The sequence below is a fragment of the Bos indicus genome, chromosome 6, assembly GCF_029378745.1.
Source record: "Bos indicus isolate NIAB-ARS_2022 breed Sahiwal x Tharparkar chromosome 6, NIAB-ARS_B.indTharparkar_mat_pri_1.0, whole genome shotgun sequence".
Classification (NCBI taxonomy): Eukaryota; Metazoa; Chordata; class Mammalia; order Artiodactyla; family Bovidae; genus Bos; species Bos indicus.
The window spans coordinates 69,739,483-69,760,855 of NC_091765.1; the positions used below are offsets into that span (position 1 = coordinate 69,739,483).

At 43.5% G+C, this 21,373-nt stretch overlaps 1 protein-coding gene across 7 annotated transcripts in view; it reads right to left on the bottom strand.

Annotated features, from left to right (window-relative positions):
• The window catches only part of LNX1 (ligand of numb-protein X 1), a 190,863-nt gene that overhangs the window by 35,830 nt on the left and 133,660 nt on the right, over positions 1-21,373 (bottom strand). For all 7 annotated transcript variants that reach the window (XM_070791430.1, XM_019962749.2, XM_019962748.2 and 4 more), the window contains 2 exons: positions 5,162-5,400; positions 4,521-4,673 (listed from right to left, as the gene is read on the bottom strand). In XM_070791430.1, coding sequence (XP_070647531.1) covers positions 4,521-4,673; positions 5,162-5,400 — 392 coding nt within the window. The remainder of the gene's footprint in view (positions 1-4,520; positions 4,674-5,161; positions 5,401-21,373) is intronic.

Genomic DNA, 21,373 nt, shown 5'->3' on the forward strand with positions numbered 1-21,373 from the left:
ACAGCAGCCATTGCCCTAAAATTCTCCCTTAATTATATCACTGGGAAAGATCAAAACTGCAGGCCTGGTTCTACATAAAACACTCTTTGTGACTATTTTCAAAACCCATGACCTTAGTCCATTTTCCCTAATGAACTCCAAGTTCATTAACAAGTACTCAACTCTCTAGGAACGATACAGAAAGAATTAAAATTATTTCTAAGTATTATAGAACATGATAAACAAAGAAATTTAGTGGCCAGAGGAAGCCAGAGACGTTGTCAATATGGGCCCTTGACTGCCGTCGGGATTTGATTTAATGTAAGCAATTGGGCTTTGTTGTAAGGCTGTGGGCAGCAGTCTTCATCTGTCAGCTCCTGGTGCTAACAGTGCTTGAGTGATCAAGTTCAATTAATGTTTAAACTGCTTTGATTACCTTAAGTAGGCGCTATCCACAAGTATTTGTTGGAACAGGCCTGGTGACAAGGGAATGGAAGTTCTTTAAAAAAATCATTTTGAGCTAACAAAGATTTGGAAATAATCATCAAAGCTGCTGATTTTTGCTCTTCTCCCCCTCCCTTTCTATGCTTTCTCCCAACAGAGTTACAAAAACCATGCCCCCAAATCTAAACCAGTCAAGGCTGTTTGTTTTGATAGTCTGAAAGGACATACTCAGTCACAGCTGAAAATGTTAATTACAGCCACGATAATGAGACCTTCAAGAGTTAATGAAATTTTTAATTCCCACTTGGTGCTGGTCTGAAAAGAAATAGTTGTCCAATATTTTGTCCTTGCTTAAGGACCAAGAAATATAGTATCATTTACCAAGTGTTTATTATATGCTGACCATTCAGCTAAGCAATTTGCATGATATTTTTGTTTGTTTAGTCCTCACAATAGATCAAGATTGGAACTAGGTTATTTTTATCCCTGTTTTTTTAGCTAAAGCTTAGAGGAGTCAAGTAAACCATCCAAGTCATATGGCTGATAAATATTAAAGCCAATCTCTTTACTGATATGAAAAGGATGGACAAACCATGGAAGTTCACCACACTAACCATGGGTTACTGAAGAGAGACTCTAAGGTCATTTTTGAAATCTCTGTTACCTCACAAATCCTGTACCAGCCTCACTGAGTCTTAATCCCTCCCCCATTGTGAAGTAATAGGTCCTGGAGCAGAAAAGGAAATTTCATTCTCTCCCATGCAAAGCCCCTGTACACATAATGTAGCTGCAATCTTCACCTTCATGAAATAAAGTTTCGATTCTGCTATAACTTGATGCAAAAGCATTCAGGTGTGTTCACTGCCCCCAAGTCAAGACTCCTAAATGGCCTCCAGGACTCTTCTAATCCGGCTTTAACCTCATCTTCCCCCACTTCCCAACACACAGTCAAGATCCCAGTGCCCATCCAGGTCATAAGTGTCTCTTACACGGACTACACTGTCCCATTGGGAAGTGGTGTGTCTCTCCTCATGGCCCCCATTTTCATTTATTTATATCTCACTCTTCATGGTATTTTCTTTTCTTTTAGTCTTGAATGAACCCCTTGGAGCCAGGAACTAGATTTTATAATCTTTATATAAAAGTCCTCTGTGTGTCCTAAGTTGCTTCAATTGTGTCCCACTCTATGTGAACCTATGGACTGTAGCCTGCCAGGCACCTCTGTCCATGGGATTCCCTAGGCAACAATACCAGAGTGGGTTGCCATTTCCTTCTCCAGGGGATCTTCCTGACCTAGGGACTGAAGCTGTATTTCCTGTGTCGCTTGCATTGGCAGGCAGTTTCTTATATAAAATCACTAAGCCTAAATATATAAACAGCTGATGTAATTCTATCAAAAAACCAAATAACCTGCTTTAAAAAGGGGAAAAGATACAAATGGTATTTTTTTCAAGAAGACATACAGCTGGCCAACAGGCATATGAAAAGATGCTCAACATTGTTAATCACCTCACACCTGTCCAAATGGCTATCATCAAAAATTCTTCAAATAACAAATGTTGGTGAGGATGAAGAGAAAAGGGAACAGTTGGTGGGAATGTAAACTGATGCAGCCACTATAGAAAACAGTATGGAGGCTTTCAAACAACTACAAATAGAACTATCATATGATCCAGCAATTCCATGTCTGGGTATACATCCAAAGAAAACAGGAACATTAATCTGAAAAGATACATGGACTCCAATGTTCATAACCAAGAGGTGGAAGCAACCTAAGTGTCCATCAACATTGGACACTTGATGTCCGTTCATCAAGATGAATAAAGAAGATGTGGTATGTATACAGTGGAATACTACTCAGCCATAAACAAGAATGAACTTCTCTGAGCATTTTATGCTAAGTAAAATAAGTCAGATAGAAAAATACAAATACTTTATGTTATCACTTCTGTGTGGAATCTAGAAAATAAAAACAAATGAAAAAACAGATTCACATATATAGAGATCAAACTAGTAGGTACCCAGTGGGGAGAGGGAAAGGAAGAGGGACACAACAGGGGAAAAGGTATAAACTGCTTATGCAAAATAATAAAGCTATAAGGAAATATTGTACAGCACAGTGAATAGAGCCACTATTTTATAATAACTTTAAATGGAGTATAATCTATAAAAATAATGACTCTCTATGTTGTAATCTGAAACTAATACGATATTGTAAATCAATTATACTTCAATTTTAAAAAAGCACAAAGCTTAGGCCAATGTCCTACACATAGTAATCTCTTATTTTTAAAAGTTTCTGCATTAACATGCAAATCAGTCTTATTCAGGCAAGAGAAAACTTTATGTGGAATGGAATTAAGGAGCCTTTAATAAGGGGGAAGACTGGCAGAAAGGAAGTTATGATCCTTTTATTCATTGCAGAAACATTAGGTGAAAACTATTATGTACTAGATACTGTGCTTGGCCTTGAGAACACAAAGACTTACCCCTGCCCCCACTGGTAGAGTTACAATAAAAGGTGACATTGCTATAACAGAGATACAGGTGCTTTGAGAACACAAAGGAGAGAGGACTGGGGGAGTCAAGGAGGGCTCCCAGGAGGAGGCAAAGCCTAAAGAGAAATTAGGATGCCAGCTGATGGCAAGTGAGAGTGCAGTTGGACAACAACATGGAAGTGAGAGAAAGACACAGTATTTACACGATGGCGGTGAGAGTAGTGAGAGCGTGTAGTATATGTTCAGGGTGAGAGAGGTAAGAACGGGGCTTACACAACTGCTCAAAGTTCTCTGAGAGCATGATAAAGACAGAGGTTTGGGGTTTACCCCCCAACCTCAAGGGGGCTTCCCTGGTGGCTCAGATGGAAAAGAATCTGCCTGCAGTTCAGGAGACCTGGGTTCGATCCCTGGATTGGGAAGATCCCATAGAGAAGGGAATGGCAACCCACTCCAGTATTCCTGCCTGGAGAATTCCATGGACAGAGGAGCCTGGTGGGCTACAGTCCATGGGGTCTCAAAGAGTCCGACATGACTGAGCAACTAACACTTTCACTTTCTTTCACTCCCCAACCTTGAAGGAGCAGAGGGCACTTTAATCCAGTGAGTAAACGAATGGGCTCTGGAGCCAGTGGACACCCCAGGACTGCCATTTTCCAGCTGAGTGACTTCGGGCTAGTTACCCAGTCTCTCTAAACCTTGGTTTCTTCTGTAAACTGAGAATCACAATCCCCATCTCTTATCATTGCGAGCTGAGCACTACCTGGCACCCAGGAAAGCTCAAAAGAATTCTTTTAGTTATTATTATGACTGCTGTGAAGTTCTAATGTAAGATGAAAATAAAAGAACAGGACAGTGTTTTCTCAGCTCCATTTATATTGAAAAAAAGACACAGAATCTAAGATCCAGAAACTTTCTTTGTGTGAATTTTAGAGCCACATTACTCGGATTCCAAATTCAGAAGGGGCAAACTAAATAATTGCCTGGTACCTCAGTTTCCTCATCTATAAAACAGGGATGATAATTGTAGCTCCCTCATAGAGTTGTTGAGGAGTACATGAATTAATACATAGAAAACCCTCACAATCACACATCACACAAGGTGGTGATAAAAATAAATACTCATATAGCATTTCCTATGTGCCAGGCACTGTTCTAACTGCTCTTCACTTAACTACATTATTCTTTATATTCTGAAGGTAAGGGTTCCGAAATCTTTTCCTTCAATCTGTGTAAAAAGAGAACAATAGGGACTTTCCTAATGGTCCAGTCATTGGGAATCTGCCTTCCAATGCAGGGGATATGGGTTTGAGCCCTGGTTCGGGAACTAAGATCCCATGTGTGGTGGAGTAACTAAGCCCATGCCGAACTAGAGAAGCCAGTGAGCTGCAACAAGTACTCAAAGTAGCCAGAAAAAAAAAAAGGGAAAAGTAATTTTTGCCTTTGGTTACTTTTATAAGAAGTAGGGTGATCTAGATAAAAAATATTTATGCCCTTAGGAAGAGAGGTGTTGTAGAAAGTGAGGGCTAGTCCCGTTGTCATCACCCCTGGAGTCATTCTGGAAGCCCAGGCCACACCCAGCCTCACGGGGGAGCAACTTACCATCAAGGACAGTGGTATTTTCAGAATCCTCTCGTCCCTGGTCAGCTTGGCTGACAACGGTACTTCCACTCTTTGTCCTTCGAAGAACACTCAAGGCTTGGTTTATTTTTTTAAAGGATCTGCTTCTGATGGTGGATCGCTCAAAGGGCCGTGCTGAAGACAAGAGAGAAGAAGGTCTCTTTTATGGACACGGCCAGTAAGACACACAACGGAACGCAAACGGTGATTACTTCGAGGTGGTGGGATGATACAATTTGCTTATCTGTATGTTCTCAGTTTCTACAATGAAATATGGACGGTTTATTTAAAATCTGCTTGTCTTTTTTTCCTAGGCTGGATGGAATATAACAGCACTTTTCTCGGGTTTCCTGGGCGGGAAGGTATGGACGCTGCGGGAGTGATGAATCACTAGGTCTAACTTCAACTCCTTTCACCAAGTCAGATTACACACGTTTCTAATGATCTCAAGTCCTCGTGGTTTCATTTCACTTTGGAGAACTGGACGTTGGGTTGTGGCCAAAACTACCAGAACAATTTCCTCTTAAACAAAACATTTCTAGGACTTTCCACAGTGACTGTTTCACAGAGGGCAGTCCCAAGGCAGAGAAGCCCATTCCCGGACAACCACCTATTTGACTCACCCCTTGTTCGGTTGCTCGGGCCAGAGTCCAGGGGGCTATTTGGCTGACCATCCTCTGCTGTGGACACGTAGGCAGGGTTGTCTAGGCCAGGCTCATCTGTCATTAAGGAGACGGTGGGAACTGTGGAAATCTCTGGGGATAGTGATGTTGCTGTGAGGCTGGTGCTGCCATCTGGACAGCCATCCTGAGAGCGCCTCTTCCTGTCTTTAGTGAGGCCGTAGTGGGAGGCACCTTTGCAGCTGTAACAAAGCCAGAAGGAGGTCAGAGAAGGCTTTGCACATCGCTCAGCTGGAGCTCTTCCAGTGCACGTGCTTGCTGCCCTCGGAAATTGATTTGCTTGCCCCTGGTTCCCCTCTCTTTTCACATGGAGGTAAGTCAATATACACTTGCCAATCAAACAAATGAATGACTTGAGAGAACAGCTTTTAAAATTTGTTTATTGCATTTTATTAAAACACTCTCTATCCTGGTGCCTGAAATGCAAACTGTGAGAGTTGCCATGGGGTCACAAAGACTAGGGCTTGAGGCTGGCAATCTTCAACTATTTGAATGTGGTAATTCCTTCTTGCTGGTGTTTATCTTGACCATGAAAACCCTTAGTCACCCTCTCAGTCCTTTCTTTGGGGTTTAGTTTCCCAAACCACTGAACATAAATACAAAACTCCTCCCAGATTCCATATTTAACTGTCCATGGAAATAGAATCGCCTGCATTACAAAGCCACAGGAGTTTGTTCAGCACCATGGTTCTCTGGAGGCTGGCTTGCTGGCTTCCAGTCCCCTGCCTTGGGGCTGGTCTCAGAGTGGCCAGGACCTCTGAGGGACTAGGGACTAGGGGCTCCCATGCACTAAAAATGTGCTTGTCTCCTAACATTGGGAGAGTAAAACAACATTCACAGTCTTTAAAAAGAATAGGTCTATATCCATTCACCCTCCACGTTAAAGAACAAGCCTAAGAGCCGGGAGACCAAGGTTTGAGTTATCTAAGTCCATATTTATTAGGCAAGTCATCTCAGCTCTTAGGTAGGTTTCCATCAGAAAATGCTGATGATTTCACTCTTTCATTGCTGTGGTGAGGATGTAGCCATAGACAGCCACACCAGCTTCCCAGTGGTTGCTGCTAAGTCACTTCAGTCATGTTCGACTTTGTGCAACCCCATAGATGGCAGCCCACCAGGCTCCCCCGTCCCTGGGATTCTCCAGGCAAGAACACTGGAGTGGGTTTCCATTTCCTTCTCCAGTGCATAAAAGTGAAAAGTGAATGTGAAGTCACTCAGTCGTGTCCGACTCTTCGTGACCGCATGGACTGCAGCCCACCAGGCTCCTCCATCCATGGGATTTTCCAGGCAAGAGTACTGGAGTGGGGTGCCATTGCCTTCTCCAGTGGTATGAAGGCAGAAATTGAATGGGCGAGTCCCTTTAAGAAGCAGCTATTTGCATATAATGGATGTTAATTTCTAAATTATTTTCAACTCATTACAGAAAACTGGATATGGTTGAGCTATTTTAGATAACACTTTGAGAGCCTATTTGGAGTGATGTTTCTGAATAGAATCAAAAGCAGCCTGCAGTTGATGTGCCCATGATTGATACGGCCTGAGAGAACCATAGAGCTGGTGGATAGAAGGGCCTCTGTCTGGATGGAAATCTTTGCTCTGAAATTTGCCTAGCTGTGTCATCTGGCAAAATTTGTTAATGTGCACATACATCTTGGGTTGCTGTGAAGTCTGCTAGATATTAGGTCTTGGCAAGAGTTTAGTATCTTGCCAGATATATGGAAAATTCTCAACAGATTGTAGCCACTTCCATAATTGAACCATCTAAGTTGCCTGTTTTATCACATTAACTTCTTTGAGATTAGGGTGCATGGGGGATGGATGGGGTCCCAAAACTTCAGTTGCCAAGCTGCAGTCATGATGCAAATGCCATTGTCCGAGCATGGCAAACATGGTCAAAGGTGTCCAGCTTATCCACTCTTGGTACTAGGTCAAGTTTAAATGCTGTTCATTGTCTTAGAAAAGATTACATTACAATTAAGCATTGAAATGAAAAGTAACTGTATAAATAGAAACTCTCAAAAACAGAGCGGTGTCATGTAAATTTGACATTGGCGAAGTAAATATTTGTCATTAGAAGGACAGCAATTTCCGATTTTCTTGTGAAGAGACAAGCAGACACTTTATTTGCTTAGAAAGAAAGATACCACCAAGGAGATGAAAAGTGGTGTCACATTTTGCTACTAAAATCATCCAAAAGAATGGGCCTCTTTCATGCCAAACAATACAACTAGAGGGCAGGAGAGGTCTGAATGGAATTTGTCTGAATGGATTTTGAAGTCTGATCTAACCAACTCATGCATTGCAAGGATATCTTTAACAGTGTTTTGGAATGATTTAACCAGTGATAGTTTTTAAAATTTTCTTGTTGGTATATAAAACATGATGCTTCTTATAATCAATGATGATGATTTTGTGTGGTTTTAATATGAGTAGAAAGGGACTCTGATTATACAACCCTACCTACATCTTTACCTTACAAAAGATGAAATGGGCCTCTAGCTTCTCATACTAGTCTTTCCCTCCCTTAAACAGTATAAGCTTCTTGCTTGAACTGGTGAGATTTTACTGTTCTGATGAGCTACTTTGGCTTTGAATCGTTCTGCTTAAAAATAGCAAAGTGGTTGATATGAGAAGCTCAAAAATTGGAAGAAACATTGTGTGATGGAAAAAATAAAAGCCAGCATGCAGTTGAGCAGCTCCAAAGTCATAAACACACGAGCGGAACACTTCTCTGTAAGCCAGCAGTCTCAGACTAGCAACACATGGGAAGGAAGTTCCTAGGCTATTTTGTTGGACTAGAAACAGGCTTTCTTTTCTTGGGGCAGCAATGCTCTTCACCATGTGCCCTGCCAGAGCAGGAAATGAATCTTCCAATTGGACAAATGACCAGTGAAGGCATAAGCCATGGCCTTCTGAGGGGATGGAGCACATCCCAGTGGAAAAAAGTAGCATCTTGTGCTGCTGCCACATCTGTGAGGAAGGGTAAGGTATTTAAAGATCTCTGATGCCAAGACCATGCCATTAAGAAACCATTTCTGTTTCAGATCCTTGGGGTTCCAAAGACACATTTTAGTCCAGGAAAGGAAAACATCATAAAATGGCTAAGATCACTCCCCACCGGCCTCGTACCTCAGCTATCCTTACGATAGCCAGGGAGAGTAGATTTAAACATTCAGACTCATAAGCTTTGTGTGAAAAAGGTTCTGCTAAAGTTACTAATACTTGTGTAATTTTGCTTGTTTCAGCTTCTTGGATGAGCTTGGATCTGAGGCACAGGGTGATCTATGAAGGTAGCAGCTTGTACTTACTAATTATCTCTTTTGTGTTGACTGATCCTGGGGCCTCTTGATTTACAGGCACAAGTGAGGGGAGGAGGGGGGAAGAGCTGATTAGCCTTGGCCAATACAGGAACATATGCTGAACCCTGGGTTGTGTTCAAAGCAAACAGGATTTATTCTCCCTTTAGTTATCCTGAGCATTAAGTACTCTCAGGTGGTGATGGGTGACAGCCATGAACTTGAAGGATGAACACAAGGAACGTGGTAAACCATTTTTCAACCACTTTGGATATGCCATCTGTTTAAAGTAGCTCTGAAGATCCGTTTTGTTAATAACAGAGTTGAGATCCTGAGCTCCTATATCAAAGTGAGCGGAGGCAAATCTGTCTTAATATAAAAATGCTGACACTGGGGGCATGTGCCACGGAATTTTTGTCTTTTCTGCAAGGGAGAGGCGAAAGTAAGAAGAGAAAATGAACCTCTTCTTGCAAAAATTCCTGAGTCCAAGCAGTGAGTTCACTGCTAATGGGGGTTGACTGGAAGCAGGTTGGACCCCTGATGTACTTTACAGAGGTTCTGATGGGATCAGAGCTCAGCACAAGTTGGTTTGCAGGGGAGGGCTCCTTTCTGATGATAGAATAAAAGAGGTCCTTGAGAAATCAAGCCTCAATACACTCATTATAACAGTCTGGGTAACTATACCACCCCTCTTTGATGCTTCAACTTCCCTCACATTCTTTCTCAGTTCACTTCTGAATTAGGTAAACACTGAATCTGCCCTCAAATTGAGTTCATTAATTGCTCAGTCTGCTCATACTTTAAACCAGGGCTTGCAAACTCATACGCTAATCAGGCCGGGGGGGTGGGGGGAGAGGCAGGCGGTGGTCGTGGTGAACAGTGCTATTCCATTTCAAAAGTGCAGCAGGCAACCCTACAGACCTCCTGAGTGTTGCCTCAAGAACACCAGCCTAAGAGCACTTAGTCAAGAAATGCAAGTTGCCAGATTGGAAAGGAAAAGGGAAACTGTCACTGTTTGTAATGCCATATTATATATAGAAACCTTCAAAGACTCGAAAAACAAAACAAAACAAAACAAAACAAAAAACCAAAAAACCTCGCTACAATTTTCCTGAACGAAAAAGCAAGAGTTCCAGAAAAATATCTACTTCTGCTTTATTGACCATGCCAAAGCCTTTGACTGTGTGGATCACAACAAACTGTGGAAAATTCTTCAAGAGATGGGAATACCAGACCACCTGACCTGCCTCTTGAGAAATCTGTTTGCAGGTCAGGAAGCAACAGTTAGAACTGGACATGGAACAACAGACTGGTTCCAAATCGGGAAATGAGTACATGAAGGCTGTATATTGTCACCCTGCTTACTTAACTTATATGCAGAGTACATAATGCTAAATGCTGGGCTGGATGAAGCACAAGCTGGAATCAAGACTGCTGGGAGAAATATCAATAACCTCAGATATGCAGATGATACCACACTTATGGCAGAAAATGAAGAACTAAAGAGCCTCTTGATGAAAGTGAAAGAGGAGAGTGAAAAAGTTGGCTTAAAACTCAGCATTCAGAAAACTAAGATCATGGCATCCAGTCCCATCACTTCATGGCAAATAGATGGGGAAACAACGGAAACAGTGACAGACTTTAACTTTGGGGCTCCAAAATCACTGCAGATGATGACCACAGCCATGAAATTAAAAGACGTTTCCTTCTTGGAAGAAAAGTTATGACCAACTTAGACAGCATATTAAAAAGCAGAGACATTATTTTGCCAACAAAGGTCCATCTAGTCAAAGCTATGGTTTTTCCAGTAGTTAAGTATGGGTGTGAGAGTTGGACTATAAAGAAAGCTGAGCGTTGAAGAATTGATGCTTTTGAACTGTGGTGTTGGAGAAGACTCTTGAGAGTCCCTTGGACTGCAAGGGACCAACCAGTCTATCCTAAAGGAAATCAGTCCTGAATATTCATTGGAAGGACTAATGCTGAAGCTGAAACTCCAATACTTTGGCCACCTGAGGGGAAGAACTGACTCATTTGAAAAGACCCTGATGCTGGGAAAGATTGAGGCAGGAGGAGAAGGGGACGACAGAGGATGAGATGGTTGGATGGCATCACTGACTCAACGCACATGAGTTTGAGTAAGCTCTGGGAGTTGGTGATGGATAGGAAAGCCTGGTGTGCTGCAGTCCGTGGGGTTGCAGAGAGTCGGACATGCCTGAGTGACTGAACTGAACTGATCTCTGAGCCGTGTTGATCATGGCCTCATGATAGGGTCTGGCAACCCAGAAAGGAGCTGAGAAGAGCTAACATCTACTGGACTACTGTTCACTGTACGTTACATTTCACAAATGTGGTCTTAGGCTCGGCTAAAAACCTGTTAAACCCTCGCAGTGCCTCTGGCTGTCAAGTCAGTTAAACCACCTCCACTCTGCAGATGAGGATATGAAAACTTGGATAAAGCTTTCTTCCCTTCTAGCTGTCAGAGTGAAGCTGGGGCTTATATCCAAGTTGTGGGGTCCATGCTTTCTCCCCTCCTGTGGCCTGGCCTCCAGCCTGGAGCTTACCCTACACTCTAGACTCCTGATGTGTAGTCAGATTCCTGACTGCTCATGCCACATTTTCACTCTCAATAGGCATCTGAAACCTAACACATCCAAACGCCCCAAGCTTCCCTGCCAAACCAGCTCTTCCCGCCTCTTCTCTGTTTTACCTTACATCCTTCTCAGAACCCAAACTCCTGAGTCAGCCCTGATTCCTTTCTTTTTCTCAACCCCACAAATATAATCGAGCCAGATTTATCCAGAATCCAAATGCTTTTCATCACTTCTACCACCATGGCCCTAGTCTGTGCTGCCATCATCAAAGCCTGGATTATTACAACAGGCTCCTGAGAGGTCTTTCTACTTCTACACTCATTCCCCTCCCCTGTTTATTCTCAACAGAGCAGCAGTGTCATCCCTTTAAAACAGCTCTCCATGCCACTAAAACACAAGGCCCTCAGAATAGCCCAGTGGGCCCTGTATTCTCTCTGTGTTACTTTTGTCCTCATCTCCATCCCCTGCTCATCCGGCCTCCTATTGGTTCTCACCCTTGCCCAGCACGCTCCTGCCTCCCGGACCTTGCATTTCTGTTCCTGCTCTCTGTCTGGAACACGTGCCCCCAGATTCCCACCTGGTCTGCTCCCTCAGCCCCATTGGGTCTGTGATTGAAGCCCACCTTCCCTGAGTGTCCTTTTTCAAGCAGCAGCTTTTTTCCTGGAACATTCTAACTCTTCTTATTTTTCTTCCCTACTTCTCTCTTTTCTGCTTATTTTGGAGTAAAAGTTCCAAAGTTGGGGGGAGAGGGAGTTTAGTTCCATAGTTAACCAATTGAACCAAACTTTGAAAACTTTATCCCTCTAGGATCAAAAGGGCTTCATCGTATCAGTTCTTGGGAAAGAGTGAGCTCAGGGATTCCCATGTCCCTCCTGGCTGACAGTCCAGACACACCAGCTCTGTGTCAGCTGCCTGGTGAGCTTTGGGCATGTCTGCTCCATGGAGCCCAAAGGGAACGGAGGGAAGAACAAAGCCTTGCCCACCTGGTGACTTTCAGGGAGTCCACATGGTCAGTAGATTTCCTCAGGCAGGCACTTGGCAAATGTGTTGAATTAGACTGAAGTCTCCCTTTGGGTGTTCTATTGAAATTACCCGACTGGGGATTGATGATCCACCCACACGGTCCTGCTAACATGTAATTGTGGTTGGTTGTGATGCCTCTGCCAGGCTGCCTTTTCCCCTCAGAGCAAACTCATGATTTCCCTGTGCTCTAATGTGAGATGAGAAGTGAGAAGGAAGAGGAAAAAGTGAGATTTTTAACATTCTTTCTTTCACATACTTCCCTGGTAACTCTAATAGGACTCTATTGGATCTGGGTTTTAAAACCATTCTGTACATAGGAGGAATAAACAGTTGCCATATACCTTCTTTTGGTGGGTTATGCTGCTACAATGGGATGAGTGATTTTGAATACTAATACTTTGTTTTTTCATTCAGTGGGCACTTATGGAGGACCTTCTGAAAAAGAGGGCAGAGCGATGTGGAAAAAGCTCAGGCTTTCATGTTTAAAACATCGCCAGTCCAGGTCCGATGCACGATACTGGATGCTTGGGGCTGGTGCACTGGGACAACCCAGAGGGATGGTATGGGGAGGGAGGAGGGAGGAGGGTTCAGGATGGGGAATACATGTATACCTGTGGCAGATTCATTTTGATATATGGCAAAACCAGTACAATATTGTAAAGTTAAAAAAAATAAATAAACTCAAAACTGAAAAAAAAACATATTAAACAATACACTTGTAATTATGTCTTTGGAGACTACTACTACTAAAAAAAAAAAAAAAAAAAATCTGGGTATGAATCCTAGGTCTGCATCACCAGCTCTGTGACTGTGGACAAGTTCCGTGACTTCGTTCAGCCTTTCCCAGATGTTGGTAAAGAATTTGCCTACAATGCAGGAGACCCAGGTTTGAATGCTGGGTTGGGAAGATCCTCTGGAGAAGGGAATGGCAACCCACTCCAGTATTCTTGCCTGGAGAATTCCATGGAAAGATGAGCCTGGTGGGCTATAGTCCATGGGGTCGCAAAGAGTCAGACACAACTGACCGACTAACACTTTCATTTTTCACTTTCCCAGATGTGAAATGGGCTCAGTGTTTATTTATAGTAAGATTTACAGATCCATGCCAAGCCCCTAACAGTGCCTGGAATATACTAGCAATTCAATAAGCAGTAATCAGCATGATTATTGTATGTCAAGCATAATGTTAGGTCCTATGGTTGCAAAGAAACATATTATACAGTATATGCCTGCGAGGAGACTGGTATGAAAACAGAAAACTGCCAGGTTATCAGAGAGAGATGGAGGTACGAGCCAAGTGTTGGAAGAACTCAGAGAAGGGGGCCACTCGCTCTCTGCGGGTAGCTCATTATCAAGGGGTAATCAGGGAAGGTGTCCCAGAAGAGGTGATATCTGAGCTGAGTCTAGGAAAGTGAGTGACATTGTGATGGAAGACTAGGTGTGAACGCCACATTTAAAGACCCCAAGGATGCAAGTGCATGGCTTATTACTGTGTTTGGTGCAGATCTTATCCCTTGAGACATTGATGGAGAAAAACAGAACTGAAGTGAGGCCAAAGAGGAAGACAAATGCTGGCAGTGGTGTTGAGGAGAAAAGCCCAGGGTACTTGACTACTCGTTTGTCGCCACCTCTGGAGTTTAGCAGGGCTAAAGCCATGCCTGTGGGCACAGGAGACTAGGGCATTGAGAAGTCTGATGCCAACACAGGAGGGTGATGAAGGTGACAATGGAAGGCTCAAAGTCACCCCCTCACAGAGGCTCCCTTACCCTCTGTTTGAAGTGGATCTTCTCTCCCCCCAGCACCTGCTTTCAATTCCCAGGACTTAACATCTTTGGAAATGACTTTGTATGTTTACTTGCTTCCCTTTTAAATCACTGTCTCTCCCCAAAAGTAAGAGTCCAGCATGTCTTGCTCACCACTAAATCCTCAACACACCACACAGCGCTCGAGACATGGGGTCAGCCATGTGTCAGAGCAGTCTGAGACATTCTGGGAACAGCTATGTTTCTTTCTTACTCCCTTTAGTAGATGCTTTCTGTTTATACTTTCAATTATATTGACCTAGATATGTTTTTTATTGATTTTATGGAGGTACAATCGACATATTATAATAAGTTTCAGGTACACAACATAAGGATTTGATATTTTTATACTGTAAAATCAGCACCACAATAAGTCTACCTAACGGTCATAGTTAACTTTTTTTCTCTTTTGATGAGCACTTTAAAGATCTATTGTGTGCATGCTCAGTTGTGTCTGACTCTTTGAGACTCTATGGACTGTAGCCCACTAAGTTCCTCAGTCCATGGGATTCTCCAGGCAAGAATACTGGAGTGGGTTGCCATTTCCTCCTGCACGGGATTTTCCTGATCCAGGGATCAAACCAGGGTCTCCTGCATTGCAGGCCGATTCTTTACCACTAGCACCACCGGGGAAGCCCCTAAGGTCTATTGGGTTGGCCAAAAAGTTAATTTGAGTTTTTCCATACCTTCTTACAGAAAAACACAAACGAACTTTTTGGCCAATCCAATACTTTCTTAACAACTTTCAAATATGCAATGCAGATTTTACATACCATTCTGTATACTACATCCTCTTGACTTATTTTATAACTTTGAAGTCTGTAGCTTTTGACACCCTTCACCCGTTTTGCCTAGCCTTTACCCCCTGCCTCTGGCAACCGCTGATTGATTCTCCATATCTGAGTCTTGTTTTGCTTTTTAAGTTTCCACACATAGACCCATATGGTATGCCTTTCTCTGACTTATTTCTCTAAGTTTAATTCCCTATGCTATATATTTTTCTGCTCCTTTTATTAGACGCTTTCTGTTTATACTTTTAATCATGCTGACCCAGATATGTTTCCATTGTTGCAGGCTGCCTTCTTTTTTTTTTTGGAGGAAGACAGGCTATGTTTTAAAAATATGTGATAATATTTAATAACTTTTAAAATGCAAGACACTGGAAATCTTTATTATGTTTAGGATAAAAATAAACACATCAGTCATCTTTTTCTAAATCAGACCCACTTAGGTTCCCTGAGCCCACCCTCTAACAGAACCCACCCTTGCTAATTAAGTCCTGATCACTTGGAAAAGACTCAAGTAACAATAGTATAACTTCTATTAATATGACTCCTCTAGTTTTTCAGCAGATAGATCTTAAGCACTGCAACTTTTTGGAGCATTTTCTGAGTTCGATTGGATAATTCTGTATTTCACTCATTATACCTGCAGCTTTTTAACTAATCTCTGGTTTAAGTATATTAGGCAAAGTCATTTTGTTTGGATTACTTTTTCTCCTCTAGGTTAAAATGCATGTTCCCTGGGGTTGAATTACATGGTCACTCATGAAGCTACCAGAAACCATACATAGAAAAGTCATTAGCACTGTTGTGTACTCATGGGTGAAACCAACATCGGTTAATAAGTGAAGGAGGTCATCAGCTGGACAAGCCTACCATCTGGGAGTCAGCTTAGACCCTGGGTATGAACTTGAGCCTGAAAGGCCCTCACCCCACGGGGCCAAGGGATTTCTTAACATCACCACCGACCACACACTTCTTCTTCTCATTAGCTTCTTTCTTCTGCCTCCAAACCACAGGGGAGAATATCCTCAGTGATTCCAACCACCCTTGCCTCCCTTGTTAATGAATCCCAGGAAAGGAGATTTAAAACAAACTGGAGAGTGACTTGGAAACACAGGCCAAGCTTTGGGCAACAGGAACCCCAGTCACCTGGGCCTGGTGAGGTGGGGTGAGGGGCAGGATGTCTTAAAGTGAAATTGGCTCCACAAACAAATGGTCTAATGACAATGAAGCCAGCATACGTGACTCAGTTTACCAAAGATGCTGATGTGTTCCTGTGAGACTGATGACCTGGTGCTGTGCAGGTATGAGAAACAGCTGCCCTTCTCTGCACAGCGTCTATTTTTATTTAGGCAGGGAAAGGCAGATATTCTTTTACCTAATGGTAAAGGCTCCTTTTCTATGTTTTCTGTTAGTCTGCAGGATTAGGTCTTTCAGACAACCTGTGACTTCATCTTTTTATCCTTCAAATCTCAACTCATATATTAATAATAATTTAGAATTATGGCCAACACTTACAGTACACTTATATGGACTAAGCACTATTATGCATAATATGCTTTATGCATATTAATTCATTGGTTTTCACATCATCCCAGTTAGCCACTTTGCTAATAAGCAACTAAGGCACAGAGAGGTTAAATAACTTTCCCAGCGTCACACAGAAGGCAAGTGGAGGGGCTAGGATCTGAACCCAAAGCAGACAGGATTTTAGTTGAGGTGTGCGCCTCATGATTGTAACATGCCATGAACTTTGGTGGCTGACAGTTTGGAGGGGACTGCAATGTAGGAGGAAGGGAAAAGGCAAGAAGTATGAGAAGGTCCTTTATAACAGCATACTCTGTACTACAGCTACTGTTTGCTGCCAGCTACGGTGTGGCTGCTATAAGAAATACAAACGGCATGAGCTGGAAGGGTGGCCTATTCTAATCAAGTTGGCATCTTCAGGCTTGCAGTTGACAGACATGAGCGGCGAGCTTCGAGCTGCCTGCACCTCCGTTATTGCCCCGTCAGCAGGGCCATTTGTCAGTGGAGCTCACGTGGTGGGTTGCTGGTAGAGTGAGGCAACTCCAGCGGTCCCCATGTGCCCGCAGGCTCGCTGTCTTCCTGCTCTCTTCACTTCAAACCTCTTAAGAGGCAGCGGCTTAAAACAATCTGGGCTGGGTGAGTGGGTAACTTGTGATTTATTTATTCTTCCTCTAGAGGGAGCTCTTTAGTCCAGGCATTTAGATACTCAAATACACCACATTTGTGGTGGAAAACAACTTATTAGGGGAAAAGAGGCAGACATCTCCATCCCATACCAGCAAGGAGTGCATCATCTTCTGCCCTATTAATAACGAGTCATATCAGTAACCACCTGAGCTGTCACTTGTTCACTTGTTCCAAGCTTGGTCTTTATCACCAGACACAGAAGTGGGGCTTAGGCTAGCAAACACTGCCCCAGCAGTGTTAGCCCCAGCTTATATTATCCTCATTTTACAGACAGGGCAAGTGAGGCTTAGAGAGTTAAGTAGTTTATCCAAAATGACACAGCACTAAGGCAAAGGAGCTGAAAGTTGAACATAGCTCTGTCTGGGATTTTGTTGCTGATTTAAACAATGTGTAATGGGCTTCCCAAATGACACCGGTGGTAAGGAACCTGCCTGCCAATGCAGGAGACATAAGAGACACAGGTTTGATCCCGGAGTTGGGAAGATCCCCCGGAGGAGAGCATGGCAACCCACTTCAGTATTCTTGCCTGGTGAATCCCCATGGACAGAGGAGCCTGGTGGACGACAGCCCATAGGGTCGCAGAGTTGGACATGACTGAAGTGACTTAGCATGAGCACACAATTATCAAGTTATCTTAGTCCTTAATGTGGGTCAGGGACTTCAAAGCACTTTCCCCTCTGTTCACTTAGTCCTTACCACCGCCTAATGAGGTAGATATAATTACCATGCCCACGTTGCACATGTAGAAACATAATACAGAGGTTCACTTGCCTAGGGTCACACAGCACCCAGGGTGACAGGCCATCCCAGCTTGCCTTTGGACTGACTGGGTTCTTGGGATGTAGGATTTTCAGTTTTAAACCCAGGCCAGTCCCAGGCACACGAGGACAAGCTAGTCACCTGGTAAAAGGCAGAAACAGAGTTTAAGTCCGAGTCACGACTCCAAATAACATGCTCTTTACTATGGTATGTGTGTGTTAGTCACTCAGTCATGTCCGACTCTTTGCCACCACTTGGACTGTAGCCTGCCAGGCTCTTCTGTCCATGGGATTCTTCAGGCAAGAAGTTGCCATTCCCTTCTCCAGGGGATCTTCCCAACCCAGGGATCAAACTAGGGTCTCTCGCATTGTGGGCAGATTCTTTACTGCCTGAGACACCAGGGAAGCCCCTTTTCTATGATACACTATGGCATTTTTTCCTTTTTCATATATTTTGCTCCAAGATTTCACAGAAGCAGAAGCGACTGAGGTGGGGGCTTTCATGGTTTCGGTGCCTCCCAGCGTGTGCTCAGATGACACCCTCTTAGCAGGGCCTTCAGAAGACCAACTCCCTGCTTTAGTTCAGCCTCACAGCTGCCCCGGCAGGTACAAAACACATGCAATTCCAGGGCTTTCCCACAACTGGAAGAATCAGCTTCATTTGTTAGTGAGGAAGACCCTCGCTGATAGCAAGGAGGGCCTGATGAATACCAGGCTGCTCCCTGGGGTGACGTCTAAGAATTCCAAAGCCCAAACCAGATGTGAAGTTGACAGTTCTTAATGAGCGACGGTTGAGGGCTCAGGCACAGTCCACATGCCAGGTCAATTCCTCACAGAGATGTCACAGTGGTTTATCCATTCTGTGAGTCTCCGGCATCTTTGGGGTCATGAAGTTGTTTTCCTGGATGTTTTGGGGGAAGGGAGAGCAGATAGTTCCCGAGGCACAAATGATTGGAGTCTTCCGTCAGCGTTCCATGGATTACAGTGTGTGTGTGTCGGGGGGAGGGTCATCGTTTTTGGGAGGCTAACATTTAGGTCCCTGCAATTCTTGGCTCCGTTTAGACTTGTCATCTTTACTTTTAAAATGCTTAGAAATGACCAAGGTTCAGCATCTCATTTTTGGGAAATTGGGCTATGGGTCAATGGCGCTTTCTATTTCAGGGTTGACTAGGAACTGTGTTTAGGGGAATGGGAAAGGGTGGGTTTCACGGTGGTGAGGTTTTCTAAATATTGGAACTGACTGCCCAGTGAGGTTTTCTGATGGGCTCTGAAAGCAGCCTAGGCTTCAGGCCACCTCGGATGAGGTTTTGAGAGCCTCAATTTCTGTGAAATCTGCACAACCCCAAGGGCTGCTCAGAGGTGATGGTTTAGCATGGGGAAGGGGGAGGGGTGGGAGAAGGTATCAGGACCCTCCAGTGGAAATCATTCCCAGATGCTATTTTAAAGCATCTCCTTCTTTCCTCCCAGTGCCCTCAGGGCTAACTCAAAACGCCCCAGTTTTTCCAAGCTCTTTCTGGGCTGGGTGTCTAGAGCCCTCCTGGATGGACTTTACAGGACTCTCAGGTATAGAGAAAGTGGGTTCTGTCTTGCTCTGTGCTTGAGAATATGCCTTGTGAAGATACTTTGCTCTTTTGTGCCAAATCTTTTTGCCTGAAACAAAAACCCTATTTTCCCAGCCAGCTTCTGTTTGCTAAGTGAACTGCTTCTTCCTTCTCACTATATTCCCTGACTCCTGTAAGTCATATTTCATTTCCCCCAAATTGCATTATGCAAATGGGGGAGGGAGCACTTGCAGGAAATGCTGGCTCTTATTTCTTTTTCTCAGATAATCGAACACTTCTTTCTCCCCCTGTCTTGCCAGGCCTGCCCTTTGGCTGCGGCTTAGCCCCATGTGTTTGGTGTGGCACAGTCAGTGCCCTCAACAAGACTTCTGCAGTCCAGTACATCTGCAAGCTGAGCTCCTCACACACACGACTCCACCATGGGCCTCTTCCCTGGATCTGTTTGAACGGTGGCCATGCCAACTCATATTCTCCAGCGATAACACTAATCCTATTTTCTCCACTGATGCTTCAGGGGAATGGCTCTGCTCTCTGAACTCATTCCTCCCTTCCACAAAGGTCTGAGTGGCTACCAAACCCAGGGCTAGGTGTTCCTAAGGCTCTGCCCTTTACTAGCTAGTGATCTAGCACAGAAACAAGATTGGTCTGAACCACACGCTCTTAGCTCCAGGACAATGTTTCACTCCATATCGACGGACACTGCTTACATCTCTTGGACTAGCTAGCAAAGCCCCTAAGACCACATCTTTTGCATCCTCCACCATGCGAACAGGATTGCGAGCATGCTGGATATTCATAAAATACTTAGGTTTATTAGAATCAAATTAAAATAGTCCCCTTTTTAAATTTCAAAAGCAATAGAGGTTCAGAGAAGACAATTTTGAAAATATAGAAAAAGGAAAATAAAAATCCCATAATGATCCCACAAAGAAGTCTTGCTAATCTTTATTTTTGCTAATCTGTTATTTTTATTCCTCTAATCTCTTTAAATGTATAGATACACATATCCATCTGTTTATACTTATTTTTTTCCCATAACTGGACCAAATGAGATGCACGTTTTAAAGGCATTTGAGATACATTGATAATAGTTATTTACTAGCATATCAACATGCTTGTTCCCCTACCCAGTGGTTCTTAACCTTATGAACAATAGAATCACCTTGGAAGATTTTTAAAAATCCAGCCTCTCAGGTACTTAAATGAGCATCTCTGGGGTGGGTCTACCATGCATCCATGTTTTTGTAAAGCTCTCCAGGTGATCATAATGTGTAGCCTGGTTGAGAACGACCAGCCCAATCTTTTCCATCTCACTGATTATTTTAGTTGATTGAGTTATAGAATTTGCTTAGAACTGAATGCTCATCAGCCAATCACTGCTGTGTGACTCCTTGAAATCATGCATTTTTCACTGTTGATTCTGAGCGACCAGGCGTGCTGGCTTCCAGGGTACTGCTGAAGTATTTCCCTCGTTCCTCCTTGAAGGCTGTGCTGGGAACCATCCGTGGAGATAGTCTGGGGTGGTGAGAACTAGGTGTGCAGCTCCCGCAGGGAGGGAGGTGGGATAGTGTTTCTTTCCCTGCTATCGAGTCTGGACTTGGAAAAGGATTATGACTCACCGTCATCTCCTCCATGGGAAAGCGGTCACTTAACCCTGACCCTCCACAGTGCGTGGCGGGGGAGGGGTGTGGGTGTGGGTGTGTGAGGGGCTACAGTGTGCAGCACAAATCAGTGTTTTATCTAAAAAGCAATTAGCTGAATTCTTACAGTTTTATTTGCATGGTATAGTTAAGATATAATCGGGGCAACAACACATCAAAGGATGGCCATTATGATTACAAAGGGTAAATTGAAAGCCCACCTCAGTAAACACAATGATAGATTTTTATATGAAGGTCTTCCCCATTATCCTAGATGGTTAAACCTTTTAATAGAACCTATTGGGTTCTCTTTCAGCTCTAGCTTCTTTTTTTTTGTGTGTGTGTGTAATAAAGTTTTATTAAAGTATAAAGGAGAGAGAGAAAGCTTCTGACATAGGCATCAGAAGGGGGCAGAAAGAGTACCCCTCAGCTCTAGCTTCTATAAGCTTAAAATAATGAATCCCTATTGGGAGCTAGGCTGAGT